This window comes from Colobus angolensis, unplaced genomic scaffold, assembly GCF_000951035.1.
Source record: "Colobus angolensis palliatus isolate OR3802 unplaced genomic scaffold, Cang.pa_1.0 Scaffold82, whole genome shotgun sequence".
Classification (NCBI taxonomy): Eukaryota; Metazoa; Chordata; class Mammalia; order Primates; family Cercopithecidae; genus Colobus; species Colobus angolensis.
The window spans coordinates 1,449,460-1,476,734 of record NW_012122043.1 but is presented as its reverse complement, the minus strand read 5'-3'; the positions used below and the strand labels follow the sequence as shown (position 1 = coordinate 1,476,734).

At 53.4% G+C, this 27,275-nt stretch overlaps 1 protein-coding gene across 1 annotated transcript in view; it reads left to right on the top strand.

The window, feature by feature from the left end:
• Positions 1–23,591, top strand: part of LOC105502945 (ubiquitin carboxyl-terminal hydrolase 64E-like) — a 26,026-nt gene extending 2,435 nt beyond the window's left edge. The window contains exons 4-14 of the mRNA XM_011929642.1: positions 486–559; positions 1,478–1,657; positions 9,902–10,093; positions 10,957–11,088; positions 11,781–11,815; positions 12,365–12,415; positions 21,249–21,478; positions 22,411–22,634; positions 22,723–22,847; positions 23,028–23,083; positions 23,362–23,591. Of these exons, the coding sequence (XP_011785032.1) occupies positions 486–559; positions 1,478–1,657; positions 9,902–10,093; positions 10,957–11,088; positions 11,781–11,815; positions 12,365–12,415; positions 21,249–21,478; positions 22,411–22,634; positions 22,723–22,847; positions 23,028–23,083; positions 23,362–23,591 (1,529 nt within the window). The remainder of the gene's footprint in view (positions 1–485; positions 560–1,477; positions 1,658–9,901; positions 10,094–10,956; positions 11,089–11,780; positions 11,816–12,364; positions 12,416–21,248; positions 21,479–22,410; positions 22,635–22,722; positions 22,848–23,027; positions 23,084–23,361) is intronic.
• The last annotated feature ends 3,684 nt before the right edge of the window (positions 23,592–27,275 follow it).

Genomic DNA, 27,275 nt, shown 5'->3' with positions numbered 1-27,275 from the left:
GGGAAGGTCAGAGCAGGAGGGGAGGGTCAGAGCAGGAGGGGAAGGGTCAGAGCAGGAGGGGAGGGTCAGAGCAGGAGGGAAGGTCAGAGCAGGAGGGGAGGGTCAGAGCAGGAGGGGAGGGTCAGAGCAGGAGGGAGGGCAGAGCAGGAGGAGAAGGGTCAGAGCAGGAGGGGAAGGTCAGAGCAGGAGGGGAGGGCCAGAGCAGGAGGGGAGGGTCAGAGCAGGACGGAGGACCAGGAGACAGCTTGGTGAATCCCAGCAGAGGCACTTGCTCTTAATAGGCCCCTGGCCAGGCAGCCTGGCAGATGCTTGCAAAGATGCGTGTGATAGAACCAGGACCGAAAAAGGAGAGGACATGGGGTCCGGGGGTGGGTTCCGGGTAGAGCCAGCAGAGGAGGTAGCTGTGAGGGGAGGGGCTGGGCCACAGAAGGCCCCGGGGTGGTGCGAAGCAGCTGTGCTGACCTGGCTCTGTCTCTGCTCTGCAGGCTCCGTCCAGCAGGACGTGGCTGAGGTGTTTCTGCTTCTGCTCCAGCACCTGGGCCGGGATGAATTGCAGGAGGTAGGCAGTGGGGAGGGAGGGCAACAGCTGGACACCTGCCAGGGGATGCAGTGGGCAGGGTGGGGAGATATTCGGAGGGCCACTGGCCAGATCACAACCAAGAGGGCACCAGGGCCACGGGTAGCTGCCTTGGAGTGCAGAGTGACAGGCAGGAGAGACCTGAGATGCTCTCAGGAGCATTCACTCAGGCCCCTCGTCCTCCCTGCTGAGGCCATGAGCACGTTGGTAGTGAATCAGCAGCAGCGGGGCCTCTCCCATTGCAAGGCTTACTCAATGGGGCTGGTGCTGCTCAGGCCCTGGGCCCTGGGCTCACTGGATCCTAGCACTGCAGGCAGGTGCCACCATCACCATTTTTTTCTAGTGGCCACAGGGAGGACAAAACTTGCCCCAGGCCACCACACTGAGGACCAGGCACACAGGTGGCAGCTGCAGAGAGCAGGCCCCATGGGGACAAACAGGGTGTATTCCCTGGAGGTAGCATCACCTCCCTGATCAGAAGCCCATGCACCAACCATAGCTGGATCAGCCCTTGCCTCCAGGCTGCATTTCAAGCCCCTGCTCTGAGCTGGGGACAATGTGATCTCTAGGCTCCCTGATGGGACAGAAGTCCTGTGCCTTGGCACATGGGCAGTGCCCAGGCTTTGACCCCTTCCTTGGGACTCCTGTGGTACGTTCCCATTTAACTCAAGGCTCCTTGTGATTGGACCAAGCAGTGTGTTCATAAGACAGAAGGACCAAAGCTTGTGACAGCAGAGATGGGCAGTGTCAAGGGGGCCTGAGGATAGGGAAGGTTTTGTATGGCCTGCTACCCTGAAAATGGGGCCAGGTGCCTGAGGGTGTTTCCAGGACAGCACTCCCAACTGGCAGGGTCTGTCTAGACCTGTGGTCCCGCCCAACTTGCCCCATCCTCTCACACAGGTGTTCCAGAGTGAGGTGGAGAAAATCATCCAGTGCTTGGTGTGCGGCCACGAGGAGCGCATCCCATCGGGAGGCAGGATGCTGATCCTGCCCGTGGCTTCCCACACCCAGCTCTGTGGCTTGGAGGGGGCTGGGCAGAAACCTGGCAAGCCAGCCAATCCGTCTAGTGGAGTTTCCCAGGTACTGTGGTCCCAAGGTCGCCCTGCAAGGCAGTGTTCCTGTAATGCCAGGGCTAAGGGCCCATCATTCATTCATTCTTTTGGCCCTCCCACCTGTCTGGAGCCCCTGTCTGTGCCAGGCTCTGTTCCAGGCACACTGATGTAGAGATGCCCAGATCTTGTCCTCTCGCATCGCAATGTCAGCCCTGGTTGTCTGGCTGTGACTGATACCTAGGCTGGTGAGTGGGTTCATGGGGCTCATCTAGATGTTAAGGGCCACTGTTCCCTGCCCTCTGGTAACAATGGCCAGGCAAGAGAGCTGGCAAGTGCTGGGGAGCCAAGAGTCACAGAGGAAAATGGCCTCTATGTGGGATGTGGGGTGGGGGTTGGGCCTCAAGTATCCCAGGAAGGGACTCCAGAGAGTCTTGGAGTCTTGAACATGGGTGGTGCTCTCCAGACAGGGAGGCTGAGGGTACAGGTGGGGTCAGGTGGGAGGGGCAAGGGCCTTTCCCTAGGAGCACAACAACCCAAGTAAAGGCTTTTACTCAGTGGGGCTGGGCAGGAGCCTTGGGAGTGAGTTTGTGTTGGAGGTGGGAGGGTGGATAAAGGTCTGCAGAGGGTGAAAGGTGGAGGGGAGAGCATGGGCAAGGCCATCGGACCCAGAGTTTGAAATGTACCCCATGCACTGGCAGGAACCTCCTAAGGTTGCAGAAATTCTCACATCGGATTTGCAGTTTAGAACGATCACTTGGTCCCTTAAGGGAACCAGGGATCCTTAGATAACGGGCTGACTCCAGAGACAAGCCCTGAGACGAGGTGAGCCTCGAGCATCTTCCTCTGCCCAGCGACAAGGTGAGCCTGGAGAGTGAGGGATGGGACATATCAGAGGACACTGGCAGCAACTTGAAATGAACCAAATTTGGGACAAAGTGAGCATCAAAAAGAATAAGGAATATTGGGTTTTAACATTGAATTTAGACTATCTGTGAATCCAAAGTACTACTAAATAAGGAGAATGAAGTATCATCTCTATAGGAAATAAACTGGTAAGTGGAAAAGGAAAAACCCTGATGTAATGTTAGCCCACCACGGTGTTCACAAGATACCTGAACCACCAGGTAAAAGGCTTAGCAGAACACAACGTTTGCATGATCACAATGTGTCACTCCAGATTTCCTAAAGATTATAAAGGGGGAAAGGTTCCTTTACAGGTGGACATATCTGGTGGACACCACATGCATCGTTCGATCAAACAGTGTCACCGGTAAAGGGGCAAAGTGGTATTCTGTCACATTACCTTGCTGCATTGAAGATTCTCTCCTTGTCTTTTGAAAGTTAATTATAATGTGTCTTGGGGTCATCTCTTTGAGTTTGTCTTACTTGGAGTTCATTGAGCTTCTTGGATTTGTAGATTCATATCTTGCATTAAATTTGGAAAGTTTTCAGCCATTAGTTCTTCAAATATTCTCCCTTCCCCTTCCTCTCTCACTACTCCTTCCGAAACTCCCACAATGCATATGTTTGTCCACTTCATGGTGTCTCACTAATCCCTTATGCTTTGTTCCCTATTTTAGGGACCTGCCCTACAGGGTCTGTGGGTTTTTCTCTCCATGTGTAGAGATGAGAGATCATAGAAATAAAGACACAAGACAAAGGGATAGAAAAAAAGACAGCTGGGCCAGGGAGCCACTACCACCAAGATGTGGTAGTGGCCCCGAATGCCAGGCTGCACTGTTCTTTATTGGATCCAAGACAAGGGGGCAGGGTAAGGAGTGTGAGTCATCTCCAATGATTGGTAAGGTCACGTGGGTCACGTGTCCACTCTTCCTTTAGTTCTTTCAGCGTCTTTCAGATAGAGTTTTAAAGTATTTATCTGGTAGATCTGTCATCAGGTCTTTGACAGGGACAGCTTCTGTTAATTTTTTCCCCTTTGAATAGACCATAGTTTTCTGTTTATTTGTATGCCTTGTGATTTTGTTGTTGTTGAAAACTGGACATTTGAATCTAATAATGTAGTAATTCTGGAAGTTAGATTCTCCTCCTTCAACCAGGCTTGCTGTTTTTCTTATTGTTTTTGTTTATTTTTTTTAATTTTATTTTTGCAGTCTGTCTCTGTGCTGAGGAACAGCCTGAGGTGTAAACTTCAGGTCTGTCCAGAGCCTGTGCCTTTCCCATACACACTCACGGTCTAGTTTTCCTCTTACATGCAGTTGTTTTTCAATGCCCTAATCTTTAATATCTGGCTCCCAAAAGGGGAAAAAGAGAAAAATGAAAAGGAGAAGAGCTGGCCCTTTAAATCCCCCAAAAGTCACTTCAGCCAGTTGGGGAGGGGCTTGCAAGAATGGGGAGAGGTGCAACCACAGTGGCCACATACTTTTCTGTTTGAACCTCCTTGATCAGAATGAACAGCAATGGACATCCTTCAAGTTTGGAGGACAGGGCCCTTCCTGCCCACCCTGTGTCCGGCAAGCTCCAGGTTGCTCCAGTAGCACAGGCATACTTGCTGCCCCAGGGCTGAGGATGAGGGATGGGTAGCTGCTACTGGCTAAGAGCTGGAGTTGATCAAAATTAACCATAATTTCCATCTGAGCCTTCGTCTGGAAGCTGCAAGCCTTTAATAGACTCCAGAGTTCCAAACAGTCACCCATGGCAGATTCTGCGGTGAGGTGTCTGGAAGGGCAGTTGGCCCCTAGATGCTTTCCGCTCTCCCATTCTCCCAGAAGCTCTCAATGTAGACTCGTGTTGGAGCTAGAATTTCTCCCAGGCATCATCAGGTCAAGCAATGTTCATTAGCTGCTTTTATTTCTTCTTTCACAACTACATTGTTCCTGTCCCATATTTCATCAAGTTACCCATTTTTCTTATGGATTTATCAGATATTTCTTTATAACATGGAAAATGACTCTTTGTTACCATTTTCCCCATTCTGTCATAAAGGAGGAAGTGTAATCATTAGCAAAAGGTAGCATATTCAATAAACAACGTTGGGACAGTCATTTATTACTTGGAGAAAAACTAAGTTAGACGCTCACTTCACACCATGTATCAAAAGGAAATCCAGCTGGATTAAAGTATGAGATAGAGATACAAAGAAGGGAAGAAATCACAAAGAAAGTTAACAGGAGAGAAGCAATGAAAATATACTTTTTCTCAGAATGGGAAAAGAGCATTAACAAAAGCAATAGCATCAATTGATATATTTGACAATGTAAAAGCAAGATCACGTTGTACTCCCTGCCCGGAGAAGGGCTGGCGTGGGCAGTGGGATAGGGGTCTGTGGGGTCCAGCCCCACAGGGTTGGAGGGATTTTCTCCCCATATGTGGAGACGAGAGATTGTAGGAATAAAGACGCAAGACAAAAAAGACAGCTGGGCCCAGGGGACCACTACCACCAAGACGCGGAGACCGATAGTGGCCCCGAATGCCAGGCTGCTCTGATATTTATTGGATACAAGACAAGGGGGCAGGGTAAGGAGTGTGAGTCATCTCCAGTGATAGGTAAGGTCACGTGGGTCACGTGTCCACTGGACAGGGGGCCCTTCCCTGCCTGGCAGCCGAGGCAGAGAGAAAGAGAGGAGAAAGAGAGAGACAGCTTACGCCATTATTTCTGCATATCAGAGACTCTTATGACTTTCACTAATTTGCTACTGTTATCTCAACGGCAGAGCTGGGTGTACAGGATGGAACATGAAGCCGGTCTAGGAGCGTGACCACTGAAGCACAGCATCACAGGGAGGCGGTCAGGCCTCTGGATAACGGTGGGCGGGTCTGACTGATGTCAGGCCCTCCACAAGAGGTGGAGGAGTAGAGTCTTCTCTAAACTCCTCCGGGGGAAAGGGAGACTCCCTTTCCCGCTCTGCTAAGCAGCGGGTGTTCCCTTCACACTGACGCTACCGTAGACCACGGTCCACTTGGCAACGGATGTCTTCCGAGACACGGGCGTCACCGCTAGACCAAGGAGCACTCTGGTGGCCCTGCCCGGTCATAACAGAAGGCTCACACTCCTGTCTTCTGGTTACTTCTCCCTATGTCCCCTCAGCTCCTATCTCTGTATGGCCTAGTTTTTCCTAGGTTATAATTGTGAGCAAAGATTATTATAATACTGGAGTAAAGAGTAATTGCTGCAAACTAACGATTAATGATACTCATATATGATCATATCTATTATCTATATCTAGTATGATTATTCTTATTTTATATATTTGATTACACTGGAACAGCTCGTGCCCTCCAGTTCTTGCCTCGGCACCTGGGTGGCTTGCCGCCCACAGGGGTCTGGTGACCCCACCTCCCAGGCCCTGCCTGGGCTGAGGCCCTCCCTTCCCCCTGCTGAGCAGGTTTCTTCTCAGTCCCAGAACGCTCAAACGGTTCTTCTCAGTCCCAGAACGCTCAAACGGTTCTTCTCAGTCCCAGGATGCTCAGACGGTTCTTCTCAGTCCCAGAACGCTGGAACAGTCTTTGAAACACTGACCAAATGCCAGTGGGAGGTGGCTCAGGGTGTGGGTGACTGAACCTCGGACACAGCCACAGGTCTCACCTCCAGCACAGCAGGGGCATCCTTGTTCCAGCCCCACACTTTGGATTCTGGATCTGCACAGGCCTGCATGCAGTTGCAGGCATTTGATGAGCAGGGCAGGGTCCCGCAATCCACCCATCGCTGGAGAGGGGGCTCCAGAAAGGACTGGGGAGGCCCCCACTGAGCCAAGCCCAGTGTCCCTGCCCTCCCAGCATCCACCAGCCTGGGAGGAAGGCAGGTCCTGCCAAGTCCCTGCCTTGGCTGTAGCCTGAAATCCACCCTAGAGCAAGATATAGGCAGTGGAAAAGAAGAGGTAGGAAAGGGTCTGGGGACCTGAGTGTCCACCTGTGTTATGGCGGATTCCCCAGAGACTCTTAGCCTCTTCATTTCTTCTTTTATAGGACACTGAGATGCTGAGTTTCTCTCTAATCCAGAATTTTGATGATGAAGACAATCGGTTCTTCTGTGAGCCCTGTCATGCCAAGACCCCCGCCTCGGAGGTAGGGGCCCGGTCTAGGCTGCTTCCCTCACTGTGGTGTGGGAGCGGGGCAGCAGGAGGGTGGGAACCTCTGGGGACAATGCAGACACTATTGTCCCTCTGGCTCAAAAGAGCTTCCCAGAGGCATGGGTCAGCAGGTGCACAGAACTTAAGACAGGGTAACAGGGCTTCTTAAGTATTTGTGGACTGGAGAGGAAAAGAGGGTAGGGAAGGAGGTAAGAGAGAGGGAGGGAAGGATGGAAGGACAAAGGGAGAAAAAGAGGCAGGAGGGAAAGAGACAAGAAGGGAGGAAAGTGGAGGGAAAGAGGAAGAAGGAAGGGAAGGAGGGACAGAGACAGAGAAGGAGGAAAAAGGGAAGTGAGGGGAAAAGGACAGAGTGGGGAGGGAAGGCAGGAGAGGAGGGAGAGAAGGAGGAAAAGAGAGCGCATCAGGACCCGGGTTAGAAGACAGACTCATAAAGCAGAAAATCTAAAGGACCCGTGTGTCTGTGGGATGGAGGATGAAACAAGAACGGCTTTTCCAAGTGCATATCCCAGCCTGAGAAAATGACTTGGGGAATATCCCTTTTCTATTTTCTGAAATAATATTATAAAATTAGAGTCATTTCTTCATTTAGTTATTGCTAAACTTTGCAAAGGAGGCCTCCTGGGTCTCCGGGTTTTCTGCTGTCTTCATGGGAAGGTTTTGCTGACAGTGCCAGATTTGACTTTCTGATAAATAACTATGTACCTGTGTGTGTATGGAAGGATGCCTGTATATATATATATATGTCCTACTACTATTCAAGCCTCTTATTTCTTCTCGTCATGGCTTCAGCTGTTTCCCTCAAGGTTTGATTTCTAAGATTTTCATAACTGTTCACTTCAAAATATTTCTATTAGATGTTATCTTTGACTTGTGGGTTATTTAGAAATATATTTGCTTCTTTCCAAACATGTGGGAATCTTCTAATTATCTTTTTGGTGTAGGTATCTGACAGTGTGCCAGAAAAAATAATTCTGGACTCTTTGGGTACAAATGTCAAAAAATCATACTCAGAAAAAAACTATGACCGATGGCCATTTTTTAAAAACTTGTCGAGACCTGTGAGAGACACGCACATGGCTATGGTCAGCTTTCATAATCATTTCACGTGCAAAGGAAAAACTCCTGCCGTCTTGGGGTTTACCATCCTCTGCGTCCTTTTGGGCAAGCTTGCTCAGTGTGTGGCCATCACCTTATGGATTTATTTTGCTCTGTTGTTCTTTCAGTTATGCAGAAAGTTATGTGAAGTCCTCCCAGTAGAACTGTGGATCAGCACAGAGGTCCTTGTGGCTCTGTCCATTTTGGCTGTACACATTTTTGAAGCTATGTTATTGGGTGGATAGACATTTAGAATTGTTGTCTTCCTGGGAAATTGACCTATTTAATATTTTGAAATGTCTACTTTTGGGCCGGGCGCGGTGGCTCAAGCCTGTAATCCCAGCACTTTGGGAGGCCGAGACGGGCGGGTCACGAGGTCAGGAGATCGAGACCATCCTGGCTAACACAGTGAAACCCCGTCTCTACTAAAAAATACAAAAAACTAGCCGGGCGAGGTGGCGGGCGCCTGTAGTCCCAGCTACTCGGGAGGCTGAGGCAGGAGAATGGCGTAAACCCGGGAGGCGGAGCTTGCAGTGAGCTGAGATCCGGCCACTGCACTCCAGCCCGGGAGACAGAGCAAGACTCCGTCTCAAAAAAAAAAAAAAAAAAAAAGAAATGTCTACTTTTGGCTAAGCTTTTAGCTTAAAATCTTCTTAGTCTGATCTTAGCAGACCTGCCGCGGCCTTCTTTTGGTTGTGGTTTCCCTGGTCTGTCTTTTTCTACCCTGTCACTTTTGAGCTTTCTGGATTCTAGTGGATTGGATTCTAGTGTATACCTCCTCTAAACTGCATGCCCTTGACTTTCAAAATGACCTCTGACCATGTTTGTCACTGAGTTAGTGATGTGACTTCTACCTTCCTTATGCCTGTGTTAAATCTGCCGTCTCACGAAGCACCTTCTGTGTGCCCCGCCTGCCTTGTGAGCTTCTCTCCTTTCCTGGCATCCTCCATGTCAAAGAATGATTTGGATTATTTCATTATCCAGAAGATCAGGACAAAAGCTGGACACCATACCCATCTGTGTTGACCTGCATGTTTGTGTTGTGTCGACCTGCATGTTTGTGTTGTGTTGACACCTGCTTGTTTGTGTTGTGTCGACCTGCATGTTTGTGTTGTGTTGACCTGCTTGTTTGTGTTGTGTCGACCTGCATGTTTGTGTTGTGTTGACCTGCATGTTTTTGTCCTGCTGTTTCAGCTCCTTGGGCTGATGTTGGCTGGTTCTTTTGCCACTTCTCCAACGGTGCAGGAACTTTGTATTCACCTCTCTCCATTTCCATGGCATTGCATGTCCTTATTGTGGGCTCTAATTCTCTATTTATTTTACATGCGCAAGGCATTTCTATTGCTTTCTACAGCTAGCATTTATCTTTATTTGCTCATTTGCCATTTTGGTTGTTCTTTCTTCCTGCAATCTTTGGATTCTTTTCACCCTGTAGAACCTCCTTTGGTGCAGACTGTTTTCCACACAGGTGCTAAGTCTTGATCCTTCCAGTAAATGGGGGGGTCTGTGGTGTTCATCTTCTGTCCTGGTTGTCTGGAGGTGGGTATGGTGTCCGGCTTCTGTCCTGGTCGTCTGGAGGTGGGTATGGTGTCCAGCTTCTGTCCTAGTCGTCTGGAGGTGGGTATGGTGTCTGGCTTTTGTCCTGGTCTTCTGGAGGTGGGTTGGTTCCAATTGTCAAACTTTCCCAAAAGACATTCTTCTCCCTTAGAGCACAGACAGGAGTCTTCAGCGGGTGCCAAGTGCCCACTCATGTCCATGGAGCTTGACAATGACCTGGAAGCTGCCCCCTGGTCCTTGCTCACTCCTAGTCTTATCAGCTTGACCTCCCCACTAGAGGCTCAAGGCAGGGTTGTGCTGCAGGCAAGGCTGTCCCTGGACACACAGGCACGGGCTGCAGCCGGCCGCCTTCCCAGGGCCCTGGGCTTCAAGACTGCCCGCTTAGAGCAGGCACCACAGAACTGGGAGGTAGATGGTCATGTTTTGTGATATTCTCTGTGCTTTTTAAACCAGAGCAGTGCAGAGGAACCTTGACTGAGGAAATGTGGGAGGCAGCTGGGGCAGGTGGCTGGAAGGCTCTTCCAGAGCCAGTGGGGTGTGCAACTCCCTGCCCCACCTCTCTCCTTCCTTAGGAGACACGCTTCCTGCGGCTCCCGAAGGTCCTGATTCTGCAAGTCAGGGAGCTGACATTTGAAAACGGGAGGTTTCACAAAATTCAGAAGCCTATCAACATTGCCCAGGTGCTGAAACTGCACACCAGCCCAAGAGAACTGACACTGCCTAAGTGTAAAGCTTCCCACAGTGGCACACTCACCCCCAACCCGGTAAGTGCCCAGCCTTGGAGAGGGGGAGCCGCAGTGTGGGGCATCATGCCCGCAGCCTGCAGGGACAGTCACATTTCCGGCCAGCGTGTCCCGCCTGCCTGTCCCTTCATGACAGGAATAACCACAGGACAGGCAGGGTGGGCTGGTGCCGGCGGGGCGGAGGCCATCCTGGCTATGGGAAACCTGTCTGCCGGTGTGATTAAGAAGAGCTGCCCACATCGCGTGATGGAAGGCGGGGCAGTGATGGGGTCCAAAGGGCTTGGGAGGGGGCCCCGGCAGGTGGGGGCAGGAGGTGTGCGGGGCAGCTGCCCCTTGGCAGGGCGGCCTGCGTGCTGGGCTTTCAGGACAGGCCTTCATGAAGGATCTCCTCTCCATGAGCCCCTTGAGATGCTCAGTTCCTTCCAAGCTGACCCAGAGCCAATGCAGGCTGAGGCGCAAATGTTTGGGCTTTCCCCAGAGTGGCTGTGTAAGCAAGCCAGGAAGTGCTTCATTCTCAGATGGGGGCCGGGGATTCCCATGGCCTCCAGAGGGGACAGGAAGCCAGGTGTGGGATGGCACTTTCCAGGGAAAACCTGGAGCTTTAGGTTTTCAGAGCTAGGGAGTGGTGGAGGGAGCTGTGCCCCAGCCCACCCCTGCTGGGAGGCAGACACTGGTCCTGTATAGCCCCATTGCTCTTGGAAGCTGAGCTCTGGGCCCCGAGGCTGGCCTGCAGCTGTGACACTGAGGGGTGGCAGGGTGGGGTCCATACTCCCGCCCCCAGAGCACAGTCACAGTTAGCAGGGCCTCCGCCATTGCCCTGGAACTCAGTCCCACACACGCCCGCCCACGCACACCCACCTTCTGAAGCCCCAATCGCCCTGCAGGAGCAGAGAGTCTACCACCTCTACGCCATGTGCTGCCACTCGGGAGACTGCAGTGGGGGCCACTACACAGCTCTGGCCCAGCCCCCCGGCAGGGCGGAGTGGTTCCGCTTCAATGACCAGCAGGTGCACTGTGTGAGTCCCGCGCGTCCTGCACCCCGGGGTCGGCCGCCGACGGGCATGTTTAGGGAGCCAGCGGTTCTCTGAGGCCTCCTGTGCTGTCTGTAATAAGGAAACAAGGGACCCCTGAGCTGGTGCTTAATGTCGCTTCACTATTGTTATCGGAAGTTCTGGGAACCTTTTTCTCCCCTCAGGTTTAACTTCTTTAGCAAAGTGTGATGGTTTCTTAATTTCTGAAAGTAATGTGTGCCTTTGTTTAAAAAGAAAGTATAATAAGAAAGGAGAATTTTAACAGCACAAAAAAAGCTATTGCAGAGACAAGAACATGGGTGAGGGCTGTTGGACACAGTGAAGCTGAATGGGAGCAGAATGGGGAGAGGAGATGCGGGTGCAGGGGTGGGTGAGGCGGGAGGAGGCTGAGACAGGAGGAGGGTGGGAGAGGGGAAGGAAGCCGGAGAGGGTGGGGGCCCTGGGGAGGGCAGGCTGGGAGGGCTGCTGCAGGCCACTGTGGGCAGGAGGGCAGCGTGGCCACCAGGGACCCAGCGAACATTACAGTGGGCAGGTAAAGGTGGTCGGGCCAGTGAAGGGCATGTCCGAGTGGAGGGCGGTGACTCTCAGGGTGACCCCGCCGAGGGCCAGGCTGAGGTGGGAGGGCGTGGTGATGGGTGGCAGGGCAGCATCCTCAAGGCCCCACCTTCCCGCTCTAGGTGGGGCCGGAATTCCCTCTGCACGACACGTTCAGGTAGGCTGCTGGGCCCTCCTGGGGCGGGGTAGGACCCCGTCCTGCGTGATGACCCCAGGGCCCTGGTTGTGGAGGCGGCGCTCGTTGAGGGCAGCTCACCTTCCACCCGGGGAGGGAGTAGGACAGGCGGGGCCCCCTTCCCCAAGAGGGTTACTGTCGTGGGGTCAGGTTTGACCCATGGCCTGGACCCAGGCCCCTCACAGAGCTGTACCCCCACCCCGAGCTCACACCACATCCCTGTGGGAGGAAGGTCTGTGCCCTCTGCTCCCTCTTATCTGTGTGGCAAGGGCCCCACGGGCAGGGGCGAGGGTGGGGATCATCCCCCTGTGTGTCGTCTGCCACCATCCAGGGAGGGGAGGTGTGATGCCCGCACAGTGGGGTCAGGAATAGGAGGACCAACCAGGAAACGGTGAGTCTGGCCAGAGACCCAGGAAGCCGAGCCTGCTGAGCCTGCCTGGTTTTGCTCCTGTGTGGGACGGATGCGGCCGTGTGCCTGGTGGGCAGGACTCCACTCAGGTGCGATGGGCCCTGTCCCCGCTCCTCTCTCAGGTCTGAGACCCCGTACCTACTGCTGTATCGCTGTCAGGAAACTGGAGACAGGTGCGTCCCTGTCTGGTCTCGTGGGTGGTGAGTGTTCGGGGAGCCTGGAGGAGGCACAGCCACCCCAATCAGCTTTAATTGGGTGGGCAATTTTGCCAAGAAGGGGATGGATGCTGTGGGTCCCGAGGGCCACATCTGTGGCGATGGGCTCTGCCCTGGGCCTCCTCCCCACAGGGCAAGGCTGGGGTCAGGCCTGGCTTTGCAGGTCAGGGCGATGGGCTGAGGCCTCCCCTAGGACCCATGTGGTTCAGCCTGGCACCTGGTCCCTGTGGCCACACACTCCCTGGGACCGTGGTCTGAGGCCTGGCACCTGGTCCCTGTGGCCACGCACTCCCTGGGGCCGTGGTCTCTGAGGACATGTGTCCAGGGAGAGAGGGATGGGATCTTAGTCAAACAGCCTGTTCTCTCTACAGCACCCACGTCTAACTCCCCTCCACAAAACAGGCAGTGGTCAATGCTGACTGCCTGGAGGGGAGAGGGCCCTGGGGGGTTGGCGCTGGGGGGTTGTGGGGAGGTGATATCCTCCTCCCGGGTTGTCCCTGCAGACCTGCCCAGGGACGCTGCAGAGGCGCCTGGGCAGAGCAGACCACATAAATCAATGAGGGAGCTGTGACCCTAGGCCAGGCCCCAGGCCTCCAGGCCACCCACTGGTCCTTTCTCCTCCTCCTTTCTGACAAAGACCCCCCATTTCCCCAGAGACAGATGCTCAGGCGAGGGGTGTCTGTGGCTGGGGGCTGCTTGTAGCCTTGCCAAGGCTTCAGGGACCTCTAAGCATGCCTGTGTGACTGACACATACCAGGCCCCTGGGGCCTGTGAGGGGCGGGATGGTGGGCCCCTCTCAGCCAGAGTTTCAGCTCTCTTTTACTACAGGCAGGAGCCAGAGGCACCTGGGCCTGACAACGGGGATATGAGAACCATGACAGACGTAGCTGTTCCAAAGGAGAAGGTGCCTTGTCCAGGAGTGGAGGGAGAGACTTTCAAGACAGACTCTGCCACAGTCTGCTGGGGAGGACACAGCCAGAGCCTCGCTCTTCTCCAGGACGACGAGCCCATCTGCCACAGACAGGGTCCTGCCAAGAAGTGCAGGTATGTGACCACCTGACTCTGTCATCTGGAGAGAGCCAGGTGGCCCTTGGCCCTGAGGTGGGCACGTTCAGCAGCCCCTGTGGGTTGGCTCAGACCCTGTCTCACTGAATATATGTGTGTGCACCCACCAAGTGCCAGAGACCCAAAGGGGACCAAAGAAGCAGGTCTGGGTCTCTCGGGAGCTCGGGGCCTGCATGGCTGGACAGAATGTGACTGAGAGGTACATGTGTGGATTTCCAGCAAGAATGCACTAACGCTTGAGGGCAAGTGTAGGGGTGGCCTCTTCTGGTCACAAGGCAGGGGTATAACCTGAGGGGCTGCATGCCACCATGCCCGCGGAGTCAGGAGGATGCATAGGCAGTGTCCTTCAGAGGCATCACTGAGCTGGTGGGCATGTAAGGAGTGTCTCCCAGGGCACCTCTGAACCAGTACTGAGGTCACACCAGAGCTATCCTGGTCTGCAGGAAGGAGAAAGCCAGTCTTAATAGTAAAGAATGTATGATTTAAAGATGGCGTTCGGAAAGGAGAGGGAGCCGGGGTCGCACGAGCAGGGACGGCCCCGAGACCTCTGCATGCAGTGCCACTGTGAGCTCTCAGGTGCAGGGCGTCACTACCCACGGCGCCTCGGAGAGACTCGATCTGATGCATCTTTGGGAGAAAAACGATGTTCCCCTGAGAAGTTGTGCGAATGACTCTGCTGTCATGCAGGTTTGAATTTAGAGAATGTGCAGGGCCCAGGATCCTCTGAACCATGTAACTGATGTGAACAGAACAAGCTCCCCCGTGGCAGCGGGAGACACAGGGTGGAGGAAAATATGAAGCCTCTCAAGACTGTTACATCCTCACCTAACAGAGGGTCACCTGACTCCCCACCCACAAAGTCATTTTGAAAGTGAGGAAACAATTCGTTGTGCATGGGGGGCCCTCAGACAAAGTAAAGAGAAGGTCAGCCGCTGTGAGTTTCAGAGAATCTATAAAAATCAGTTACAAAATTTAAAGACATGAAATGTAGGACTGAGAACAGAAAAAGAATGAGACATACTTAGGGTAAATTTGAGGAGAAAAATAATCTGTATCTCGCCTATAATCTCAGCACTTTTGGAGGCCAAGGCAGCTGGATCACTTGAGGCCAGGAGTTCAAGATCAGCCTGGCCAACATGGTGAAACCCCATCTCTGTTGAAAATACAAAAATTAGCCAGGCTTGGTGGCACATGACTTTGTGGTACGAGAATCCACTTGAACCTGGGAGGTGGAGGTTACAGTGAGCTGAGATCACACCACTGTACTCCAGTCTGGGTGACACAGCGATACTCTGTCTCATACACACAAAAAAAAGAATCTGTAGAAATGAAAACATAGTCATTGATATTTTAATTGCATTCACTGTGTTACACAGCATTTAGAATAAGAGAATAGATATTTCTCGGATTAGAAGATGGATCTTGGGAAAGCTTTTGCACGTATTTTACCAGAAGATAAAAAGATGTGAAAGAATGGTTTTCAAAGAGGGCGTGGAGAATAGAATCAAAAGGTCTGAGTGACCTTCCAAAAGAAGTTAGAAATTTCCAACAGGACTGGCAAAAAGGGAGAACAGAGATCACGAGGGGAAAACAAAACTTGAGGAAATAATAAGTGAGAATTTATCAAAACCAATGAAAGGCATGAGCCCCCAGCAAGGTTTAAGCCAGATAACCAAACCTAAATTACTAGGGGAACCCACCTCCAATATTTCAACATAGATTCTTTCTATTTTCTATAAGCGTTGGCTGGCTGAGAAATAAAGAGAGACAGTGTAAAGAGAGGAATTTTACAGCTGGGCCACTGGGGGTGACATCACGTGTCAGTAGGACTGTGATGACCGTCTGAGTTTCAAACCAGCAAGTTTTTATTAAGGGTTTCAAAAGGGGAAGGGGTGTAAGAACAGGGAGTAGGTACAAAGATCACATGCTTCAAAGGACAAAAAGCAGAACTACCAATAAGGGTCTAACAAAGATTGCAAGGCAAAGGGCAAAAGCAGAACCACTGACAAGGGTCCAACAAAGATCACAGGGCAAAGGGCAAAAGCAGAACTACTGATAAGGGTCTATGTTCAGCAGTGCACATATTGTCTTGATAAACATCTTAAACAACAGAAAATAGGGTTTGAGAGCAGAGAAACAGTCTGACCACAAATTTACCAAGGCAGAGTTTTTCCCCACCCTAGTAAGCCTCAGGGTACTGCAGGAGACCAGGGCGTATCTCAGTGCTTATCTCAACTGCATAAGACAGACATTCTCAGAGTGGCCATTTATTTATAGACCTTCCCCCAGGAATGCATTCCTTTCCTAGGGTCTTAATATTAGTATTCCTTGCTAGGAAAAGAATTTAGCAATATCTCTTCTACTTGCACGTCTGGTGATAGGCTCTCTGCAAGAAGAAAAATGTGGCTCGTCTTGCCCAACCCCACAGGCAGTCAGACCTTATGGTTGCTTTCCCTCCTTCCATAAAAATCGCTGTTATTCTGTTCTTTTTCAAGGTGCACTGATTTCATATTGTTCAAACACACATGTTTTACAATCAATTTGTACAGTTAACACAATTATCACAGTGGTCCTGAGCTGACGTACATCCTCAGCTTATGAAGATAATAGGATTAAGAGATTAAAGTAAAGATAGGCATAAGAAATTATAAAAGTATTCGGCCGGGCGCGGTGGCTCAAGCCTGTAATCCCAGCCTTTGGGAGGCCGAGATGGGTGGATCACGAGGTCAGGAGATTGAGACCATCCTGGCCAACCTGATGAAACCCCATCTCTACTAAAAAATACAAAAAAAAAAACCTAGCCGGATGGCAGGTGCCTGTGGTCCCAGCTACTCGGGAGGCTGAGGCAGGAGAATGGCGTGAACCCGGGAGGCGGAGCTTGCAGTGAGCTGAGATCCTGCCACTGCACTCCAGCCTGGGCGACAGAGCGAGACTCCGTCTCAAAAAAAAAAAAAAAAAAAAAGAAATTATAAAAGTATTATTTGGGAACTGATAAATGTCCGTATTAAAATGAAATCTTCACAATTTATGTTCCTCTGCTGCGGCTCCAGCCAGTCCCTCTGTTCAGGGTCCCTGACTTCCCACAACACTAAATCTATACCTAGACTTACCTTAGAAAAGTCTAAAAGCAACTAGAGAGGAAAGAATATTCCATTGAAAGGAACAATTATATTAAAGTAGACATCCTAAGGGTAAGGTAGAAGACAATGCAATGTCTTCTTAACTGGCAGACTCTAATTCTATACCCAGCTAAACTCTCTCATAGTCAGGTTGTTTCAGGCAAGCAAAGGGTTAGAGAGTTGACCACTAGTAGCACTTATATAAAACAACTTAAGGCTGATTTCGAGAAATATGTACATCAAGTCTAGGAGGAAGAGCTGAAGTGCAAAAACAGTGATTTTCAAATAAACTAGCAACAATGTAACACAATAATTAAACATGGATAGTATAAAAAGACCTAATGATAATGGCTAATCTGGAGAATATTAGAACAAAACTAAAAATATGCCACATCTCAAAAATCTAAATAGCAAGTAGGAGATTGGAGTGAAAGTCCTCTAAGTCATCCTTTTGCTTTGTGGGGAGAGTAGAGATATTGGTTAATTGTCAACTTAGCTGAAAAAATAAGGATGTCAAAATTGTCAGGGTATCTTAGCTCATATTTCTTAAAAGTAGAGTTGGAGATGTAAGTGATTGATTGAGGAAGTTCTTGAGAGGCTGCCCCCCTGGAAAATGTCTGGAGCACAAATTGGGCCACAGAGGTGAACTTGCCCTGATGAAAAGGCATCAGCAATTTGTATTCCCATCAGACATGGGAGTACATGGGGGCATGGCTTTGGGGATGTGGAAGCCCCTATTGGCCAAAGGCATTGGTCTGGAGATGTCAGCAGCTCTGATTCTGAGCACTTAGCAGCAAACACTCCCAGCAGGTATAGGACACAGGCACCAGCGTGGAGAAAAGTATCTGGTAGGACACCACGGCACCCATTCCAGTCCATCCCCCAGGCCACTCAGGTGCTCCCTACAGCAATGCAGCCACACCTTCACCAGCGTTCCATGGTTTCATATCCTCCTGGAAAATCTTATCTGAGGATAGTTAATAAAAACCTCTGACTGTACCCACCTTGTTGCAGTTATCCCTGGGGATGGACCCAGAATTCTTCTCTTTCCTCTGCCACTTACATGAGTGCCCCCTGATATGGTTGGGATATTTGTCCCCTCCAAATCTCAGGTTGAAATACGATCTCCAGCATTGGAGGTGGGCCTCGTAGGAGGCATTTGGGTCTTGGGGCCAGATCCTTCATGAATGGCTTGGTGGCCTCCTACGGTAATGAGTGGGTTCTCGTGCTGGTAGCTCATGGAGGGCTGGTTGTTTAAAAGAGCCTGGCACTTCCCGCCCTTTTGTTTGCTCTCACCATGTGATGCGCCTGCTCCTGCTTTGCCTTCCACCATGAGTAAGCACTCCCCGAGGCCTCCCCAGAAGCCTCGATGATGACACACAGGCTCCCATGTTGGCCAGCTGGTCTGCCACTCTGTGAGGCCTCAGTGGTGCTGGCAGAGGCCCTGAGGGTGAGAAAGAAAAACTCATACCTGGACTTTATGTCAATCCCTGACAGGATGAAATGTGTTTTACCTTCTCCCGGTGGAAGAGATCTGATGCCATCAACTTCCATCCAATGGGTGTTTGGTCTTCTCTGGGTTTCCCAGGCTTAGCACTGTGCCAGGAGCTCAGTGCCAGTCCCACAGGCAGGGCAGACAGGCAGCAGAAGGAGCTGGAGCTACTTTGGTAAGAGGGAACCCCTGCTTCTCCCCCGGGGAAAGCCCCCATTTTCTGTCATGGATATTCTGTTGGCAAGCTCATTGCTCAGGAACTGGAGTGGCCAAGGACAGGCCCCCGTTGGCTGAGCCATCATGTTAACTTGATAGATTGTACCTCTATTGGTACGCATTGCACCCCCTCCCATAGATCCATTCCTTTCTCCAGGCTTTCTTTTCCAGATCTTTCAATCCTGCTCTTCCAAACCCTGGCCATGCAACTAGGCTACTGGCCACACACAGCCTTCCTCAAGAGCCTCAGAGAGCTGCTCTGTGACCCTCCAGGTGGGACTTGCCTGAGGCTCCTGGTGGCTTCACTGTCCACTGTAAGATCTTCCAGGTCATAGGGCCCAAACTGCAAGGCTACTTTTACTGCAGCCTAGAGCTGCTGCAGGCTCCTTTCTAGCACTGGGCCCACTTAAAGCTACTAGCCTCTGGCAGCGTTTGACAAGTAGGTCCTAGAAGCCTGCCCAAGCGTGACCTGTGCTGCCTTCAAAGCCCAAATTGATTCACCAAGCATTGTGTTCCTTTCTCAGGGGTAGGGGAGCAGACAGCACAGTCACAGCATCGGTTACTCCAGAGGGAATATCCCAACAAGCACTGGAGCCCTGGGGTGCAACTGCACTGATATGGCAGCCCCTGGGTCTATGTGGGATTTATCTCCTCACCTTCTAGGGGGCCTTTTCCAATGCATCCAGAGTACTTCCTGCTTCTTACTATCATGTCCGATGAACACAGAGTTATCAAGATCGTGGGCCAATGTGATACTCTGCAGAACATGCAAATACTCCACATGTTTTAGACTCCCTCATGACAGAACAGAACCAACTCAGCCTGGGGAAAGCCCGTGTCTGTGCACTGAGATCTGTCCCTTGTGCAGTATGCTGCCTCTGACAACCTTCCCTGATGTTAGAGAAAAGGATGTATTTGCTGAGGCAGTGGCTTCAAGCCACGAATGTGAGACCGTGTTCATCTGACCCAGTGAAGGCATCCCACCCAGCAGGACAGCTGGCACTGGGCTCCCGCTTGGTTAAATTGGCAGTGGCTGGATCCAGTTCAGGCAGGGGCGAGCCTAGGACGTTGAATGGGCATTCGTTGGGGTCTCCATGCCTGCATCCCTCAAGGCTTTGAAGGGGGAGCTAATCCCTGGTGTTCCCCTGAGATAGGATGTTGTTGTCGATTCACTGACTTAGCAGGAGATCCACCGGGCCAGGGGCGCCCACTTGGCCTTTCCTACGATAACTCTTATCCTGCAGCCCTGGGAACCTCAGCTAGAGTCCGGCTAGCTACTCAGGAAGTCATGCCACGGCTGCTTTCCAGAACTGAAGGAAAGTCCAGTATCAGTCCAGGCACCCAGAGAACACGGGCCAGGACGCTGCCTCAGGACACTGCAGGGGTTCTCTGGCCCACAAACCCTGCTCATGGCAGGGGAGGGAAGCGCATGGGAGCCGTGTGTTCTCTGTCTCCATGGGATGCATGTTAATCTCTCTCCGTCGGCCGTGTGTTCTCTCTCTCCGTGGGCCACATGTTCTCTCTCCATGGGATGCGTGTTCTCCCTCTCCATGGGCCATGTGTTCTTCCTCTCCCTGGGCCAAGTGTTCTCTCTCCATGGGCCGCATGTTCTCCCTCTCATGGGCTGTGTGTTCTCTCTCTCCTTGGGACATGTGTTCTCCCTCCCCATGGGATGCGTGTTCTCTCTCTTGGTGGGATGCGTGTTCTCCCTCTCCATGGGCTGCATGTTCTCTCTCTCCATCTGCTGTGTGTTCTCTCTCTCCATGGGATGCATGTCCTCCCTCCCCATGGGATGTGTGTTCTCTCTCTCCATGGGACATGTGCTCTCCCTCTCATGGGATGCGTGTTCTCTCTCTCTGTTGAATATGTGTTTCTCTCCGTGGGATGCATGGTCTCTCTCTCCGTGGGATGTGTGTTCTCTCTCTCCGTGGGATACATGCTCTCCCTCTCCACTGGACTTGTGCTCTCCCTCTCCTTCAATCTGTAGGTTCTGGGTCTGCGATTTGACTTGAATCTGAGCAAAGGGTTGTGACTGTCCTCAGGGCACTGACCTCTGTGGCCTCTCCTGCATCCTTGATCACATTTTCTGATGTGTGTTAGGCAGAACATTGGTTGCCCCCGGGAGCACCCTGTCCCTGAGCCGATGCCCGGGGGGTTCTGTCTCTGAGGGTCGGATTCCTTCCATGCCCCCATCCCCCACTCCCTGTACATTGTGGGGATTTGGGCTGTGACCACCATTGGGCCCTTTCTCTCCTGGACGTTTCCTCCGGAAGGATGCTAGGGAGCCAGCCTTGTCCCCCAGCTGCCCCGGCCCCGCCTGCAGAGGACAGCCGCCCCGGAGCTTGCGGTGATGGCGGGGCCCCTGGCAGAGCACCGCAGGCCACCTTGTAGCCGACCTGCTGAAAAATAAACTCCTGGACCTCCAGCAACAGTGTGGGGCATGAGGGAGGCAGAAAGCGCTATGGCTGCCGAGGTTGGGGCAGGAGGGAAGGCCAGGACACAGCACTGGATAGGGTGGAAGAAAGGAGTGTGACTGTGTCAGCCTCCACCCACGCAGAAATCCACCCAGTTTGCTGGTTGAAAAACAGAGCTCGTTAGATTATATTTAAGCACACGTATTGCCGAATCCCTGTCAATGGAGCTGCAAACCTCCGAGGAACCTGGGACAGGCCCTGCCTCCCCTGTCTGGTGCTTGCTGTGCTTGGGAATGGAGGGGGCTGAGCTGGGCAGCCCGCACCTGCCCCCATCACTGCAGGGACCCAGGGGCTCTGCCCTCCTGCAGCCCAAGGGCCTGGTGAGCTGAGGTTCTGGGGTCCCCACCCCAGCAGGGCCTCAGGGGCTTCCCTCTGCTCAGGCGAGAGTCCACTTTGTTTCATTAACCTCCTGGCTTGTGTTTCAGGAGGGACGTGGAGCCTGGCCTTGGGGACAAGGGCAGAGCCTCAGAGCACGTGGATGAGGAGGGCCCTAAAGCGCCTCCACCAGGGGAGCAGGGGGAGGCCCGAGGCCTGCCCTGGGGCCCCCAGTGTAGCCCCGAAGAGGAACTCCCTGCCATGGGAATGAGGAGCTCGGCAGCTGAAGACCAAGCCCTGTCCCACCCTGCACAGGGCCCAGCACAGCCCGGAAAGACACGTAAGTGACGCCTGACCCATGCCCTGAGACTGGGGCCACTTCCCTCCCTGATGGCTGCTGGCTCTGCAGGGACTGAGCAGTTAGCCCCAACTCTGGGTCACTCACCAACTCACACCGATGCATCCCAGCCGCCTCCACGCCCTAGTCCTTCCAGCACAGGGGTCCCCATCCTGAGGGAGAGGCCCCGTCCCTGCCCCACGGAGCTGACCTTAAGGGTCCGTGGCACCCAATCACACGATGTCTCACACGGCCAACAGCCCAGCCTGCTGTCCTGGAGGAAATGCAAGGCTCAGTCACCAGCGAGCCAGGTGGTCGAAGGGGCTCCCGAGGTGGGCGTTGGGCCTGAGGCTGACAGCAGGAGGAGGGTTGGGGTGGAGGAATGGTGGTGACAGCCAGGACTGAAGGGGCTGAGACCCTTGGATGAGCAGGAGCAAGGCTGGGAGGGGCTCATGGAGAGGCCAGAGGAGGCCCCGGCCGGGCCCAGGGGCAGCAGGGCCTGTGTACCTGGGAGCCGGCAGGGACCTGCCTGGGGCCTGGTAGGGCTGGAGAAGAGTGGGCGCGATTCCACCCCTCGAGTTCGGGAGGAAACTTTCCAGAGTTAGGCCTGAGGTGAGGGTCTGGGGCAGCCCCAATACAGCCCCAGTCTCTGCCTGGCTCACTGGGGGTCTAGGACTGATCCCAAGATGGGACCTGGAAAGGTGGGGTGGATGGCTGGACCCGAGGGCTGGGAGTTGAGTCACAGGGACCAAGGGGTGGGACCTCTGTGGCCCCCAGCCTTTCCATGTTGCCTGGTGTCCAGGGCCCTGTGTACAGGTGGTACAGGATTGAGGTGGGGGTGCCAGCGAGGTGAGGGCTGCCCACAGGGTCCACAGGACGTGAGCGAGGGCTCTGTCCAGCCAACTCAGCCTGGGTGTCCGCCCCTTGCTCTGCAGGCCTCAGGAGCAAAGATGGAGGAGCAGAGGCTGCCAGAGAAGGAGTCCGGCTCCTCGGAGACAGAGAAGCGGAAGCCATGGCCACCAGAGAAAGAGGAGTGGAGATTGCCAAAGAAGGGGGCCAGCTCCTCAGAGACGGGGGATTGGAGGCCGTGGCGTCCAGAGAAGGAGGAGGGGAGGCCGTGGCTGCCAGAGAAGGGGGCTGGCTCTTCAGAGACAGAGGAGTGGAGGCTGGGACTGACAGAGAAAGAAAAGGGGAGGCCGTGGCCGCCAAAGGAGGAGGAGAGACCATGGCGGCCAGAGGAGGAGCAGAGGCTGTGGCAGCCAGAGAAGGAGGAGGAGTGGAGGCCGTGGTCACCAGAGAAGCAGGAGCAGAGGCTGTGGCCATCAGAGAAAGAGGAGGAGAGGTCATGGCCACCAGAGAAGGAAGAGGGGAGGCCGTGGCAGCCAGAGAAGGAGGAGTGGAGACCATGGCCACCAGAGAAGGAGGAACGGAGACCATGGACACCAGAGAAGGAGGAACGGAGACCATGGCAGCCAGAGAAGGAGGAGGAAAGACCATGGCAGCCAGAGAAGGAGCAGCAGAGACCATGACAGTCAGAGAAAGAGGAGCTGAGGCCATGGCCACCAGAGAAGGAGGAGCAGAGGCAGTGGCCACCAGAGAATGGGGCTGGCTTCTCAGAGACAGAGGAGTGGAGGCCATGACTACCAGAGAAAATGAAGAGGATGCCATGGCCACCAGAGAAGGAGGAGCAGAGGCCATGGCTGCCAGAGAAGGCTGCCCCTCAGAGATGGAGGAAGGGAGGTGCCAGGCTTCAAGGTGAGTCAGGGCACTGCCTGTGGCCAAGGCCACCACATCTGCAGGTCTGGCCCTGCCCCAGCCAGACGCCTGTGGGTCTTGGCTCAAGAGTGGATGGAGTGAAAGCCACCCCAGCTCCTGCTCCATGACAGGCCCCCAGGAAGAGACACCCCAAGCAGCCCAGTTGGATGCCCTCCCTGGGGTCCTGAATCAACTCAGACCTGGGACCTCCCTACCTCCACACAGCCAGCCTCCTCCACATGGGGTGGCCAGAATCATGTCCTCACTGCCACCCACAGCCCCTGCACCATCTTGCCCTGTGCATGCTGTGACAGCCTCTGCCCACTTCTGCGCAGCCCAGAGCAGAGGCCTGGAGGCTTGAGAGATGGGGAGAGCCTGATGCGGCCACAGGCGAGGCAACAGCAGAAGGGTTGCTGGCCGCCGTCCTCGGGGGGGTGTCCACCTGGCCTCTGCCTCCCTCGGAGCAAGACCGGCGGTGGGAAAGCCCCAGGGGAGAGACAGCCCTGGCAGTGCCACACCACACCAGGCTCAGCGCCCAGCCAGCGCCCATGGAGGCCTTGGTCCCTGGAAAGAGATGAATAGTGACCGGATGGCATTCACACCCTGCCTCAGGAGTCCCCAGTCTGTCCCATCCCAGAGCCCTTCCCTGGCCCTTCCAGCTGGAGAGCACGACCCTGAAAGCAGAGGGTGTTTGGGGCTTGGATTCCAGTTGGATTCCGAGGGGGAAGCTCTGGGAGGAGCAGGTGGTGGTTGATAAAGATGGACAGGGAGGGGGTCTCCACAGAATCCCACTGGGTCTGCCTGGAGCCGGCCCACCATAGGCTGGGGGGCAAGGTGGGGCTTCCCGGGCCAGCAACTGAGGCTCAGCCCAGGGCACTGAGCAGCCCACACTCAGATAGGGGAGTCTGGGCCAGGTGCTGAGGGGGTCCAGGTCCCCTCAGCCCAGGTCACGCTGCTGGTGACCACTGTGTGACCTCTCAAAAGTCACTGAACCCCTCACCATGAAATGCAGGAATAATTCCTGCTTAGAAGATGTTGTACAGTATCTTGGATTTCACAAACACTGTTTATTTATACAAAGTACAGAGCTTAGGACTTCCCTTCCGGTGGAGATTTTCTAAATCTAGCCGTTGTTTTTTTTTTTTTTTGAGACGGAGTCTGGCTCTGTGGCCCAGGCTGGAGTGCAGTGGCACGATCTCGGCTCACTGCAAGCTCCGCCTCCCTGGTTCACGCCATTCTCCTGCCTCAGCCTCCTGAGTAGCTGGGACTACAGGCGCCCGCCACCGCGCCCGGCTAATTTTTTGTATTTTTAATAGAGACGGGGTTTCACTGTAGTCTCGATCTGATGTTTCTTTAGGAATAATGGTCCCCCTCCTCCCCCGCAGCATCCTGCCTTGGTGAAGCAGCTGCCACCTACGTCTCCAGCCCGAACCTGACCTCGCTTCCTGGCCCCCACCACTGGCTCACCCCCAGGCCTAGCCACTTCCCCAGGTCTCTCCCCAGCACCCACTACCCTGCCAGCCTGGACGTTGCCTTTGGGGACCCTTGCAGCCCCCAGGGAGGAAGGCCTCCTATCCTGAAGCTATCTAGGGCCAGTCCCGGGCCAGACTCCCACCCAGGGAGCTCCAGCCCAGCAGAACTAGAGGCAGAACAAGGGGTGCTTGGTGGGGAGACTGGGCAGAGCAGGGTGGGGTCCCCAGGGCTCTCCCCTCACGCACTGTCCGCTGTTCACATGAGGATGGAGCCTACCTTCTCCAAGCAACTGCAGACAGACAGTGGACATGAGGACAGGAAGATCTCTGCAGACCAGGAGAACAGTCAGGATGAGGGCTGGACCATGAGGAGGGACAGGTCAGCCTCAGAAGGCTCTGAACTCCAGGGCACAGGGTGGCCCTGATGACCCTGCCCAGAGACACACTGGGATGGGGCAGAACCCCGAACCCGGACGGAGCACTGGCGCTACCATCCAACCCACTCCAGGTTCAGGTGGGCACTCAGGAAGGTGCGGAGCCCCATTTCCTGCATGACTCCACCCGGGTTGACAGTGGAGGGACTTTCCACGTGCTGAAGGCAGACCCCAGGGTCTCGGGCCACTGTCCTGAGCATCACCCCTCATGGGTGCCATGCTGGTGGCTGCCTCCACCCTACTCTGGCCTCTGGGGCAGCTTCTCCTTCAGAGCTGTGGCCCAAAAGTGAGCCCAAGAGCTTTCCCTCGGGGGGCTGGGACATCTAACGGACCTGGGCCTGCACGTGGGATGGAAACAGGTGGCCTAGCGTGGGGCATCTCCACTCTACAGCTCCTCACCTATAGGTGCCCCGGGGGCAAACACCTGTGCAAGTGTGAACGAAAGACACCGTAAATCTGCTCCTTGCCCCCTCTGGGAAGCAGAGGGTCTTCCCTGTCCCGCCCACTCAAGAGATCCACTGCTAAACGTTCAAGGATGTGGAAGGCCAGTCATTAAACACAGCCACTGTGAAGAAATCACAGAAATTTGTACTTAAATAAATCTTAATAAAATAGGTACTTAATAAAATAGGTACTTAAATACCTATTAAGGTAATAATTACCTAAACTCAAGACTTCCTAATGATTTTTTACAACTATTTTTGGGGGTCGCTTACGCCTGTTGTCGCTGTATGGTAGAAATGCTGCGGGCAGGCACTGCCCCCCTCTCCCCACCCCGGTGGCACAGGTGAGGCCCCCGGGCAGCTGGAAACCCACAGGTGCTGCAGACCAGGGCGTGAGCTGCTCTGTAGATTGTCTCTGTGTGGATTGTGACTTCAGGAAGGGAGGCAGCTCGTGCCTGAGGTTCCCAGTGAAGCCAGCGACGCCTCTGCCGGGGCAGCTTGTGACTCAGTTTCCCAGTGAAGCCAGCGACGCCTCTGCCGGGGCAGCTCGTGCCTGAGATTCCCAGTGGCCATCTGATTTTGTCAGGACCTGGGTCACTCGAAACCACAGGTTGGCCGAGGGCACAAGAGTTTGGCAAAAACCAACTGAAGCATCGTAAGAGAGTCGATGGCCACGTGGAATTTTAGCACAAAGGCGTTGCACGGATTGTTATTTTCTGTAACTTGTGTGCTACACACTCTTTGTATACAGTCATCCCTCAGATCCACAGGACACTTGTTCCAGGACCCCCTGAGGACACCAAAACCCACAGGTGCTCAGGTCCTTCCTATGAAATAGTGTTGCGTTTGCATATGACCTAAGCACGCCCTCTGCTTTAAATCGCCCCGGATTACTTATCGTGCCCGATACAATGTAAATGCTCCATACGTGGTTGTTACACTATGTTGTTTTTTACTTCTGTTATTTATTATTGTATTGTTAGCTTTTTTTCCTGAATATTTTGTCTCGGAGGCTGGTTGAATCCAAGGACAGGGAACCCAGGGAAGTGGAAGGTTGACTGTGGCACAACATATCAATACAGGCGCCCCCGCTTACCTGCAGGGGACACGCTCGGAGACCCACAGTGGACTCCTGAACCTGCAGACAGTACCGAACCCTATAGACACTAAGGAGCCCCCACTTACCTGCATGGGACGCGTTCCGAGGCCCACAGTGGGTGCCTGAAACTGCAGACAATACCGAACCCTGAGACACTGTTTTTTCCTATACATACACACCTATGATCAATTTTAATTTATAAATTGGATACAGTAGGAGATTGACAATAATAAAACAGAACCATTATAATAATAATATAGTGTTCACAGCTTCCCAGATAGAAGTTTCATTCTTACTTTAATCTTTATCTCAGCATAGGATTATTTTCTCTCCTTATTGAGAGCTTCCACATTTTCACTCGAAGGAAGCGTTTATAGCTTCCTGGGACCCCTGCCCGGCCCAGACCCCTGGAGGCCATGACCATGTGCACTTTCTCCAGACCTCGAATCCCTCTTACCGGAAGCCTCCCAGAAAGGCCAGGGCTGCGCTGTGCAGATCTCATGGTGCCCTTCACTACGGGTTTATTTTGTTTTCCTAAAAATGGGGCCATCGCCAGGTTGTGGGACAGGTTCAGGATCTCTAGTCCAGCACAAATGT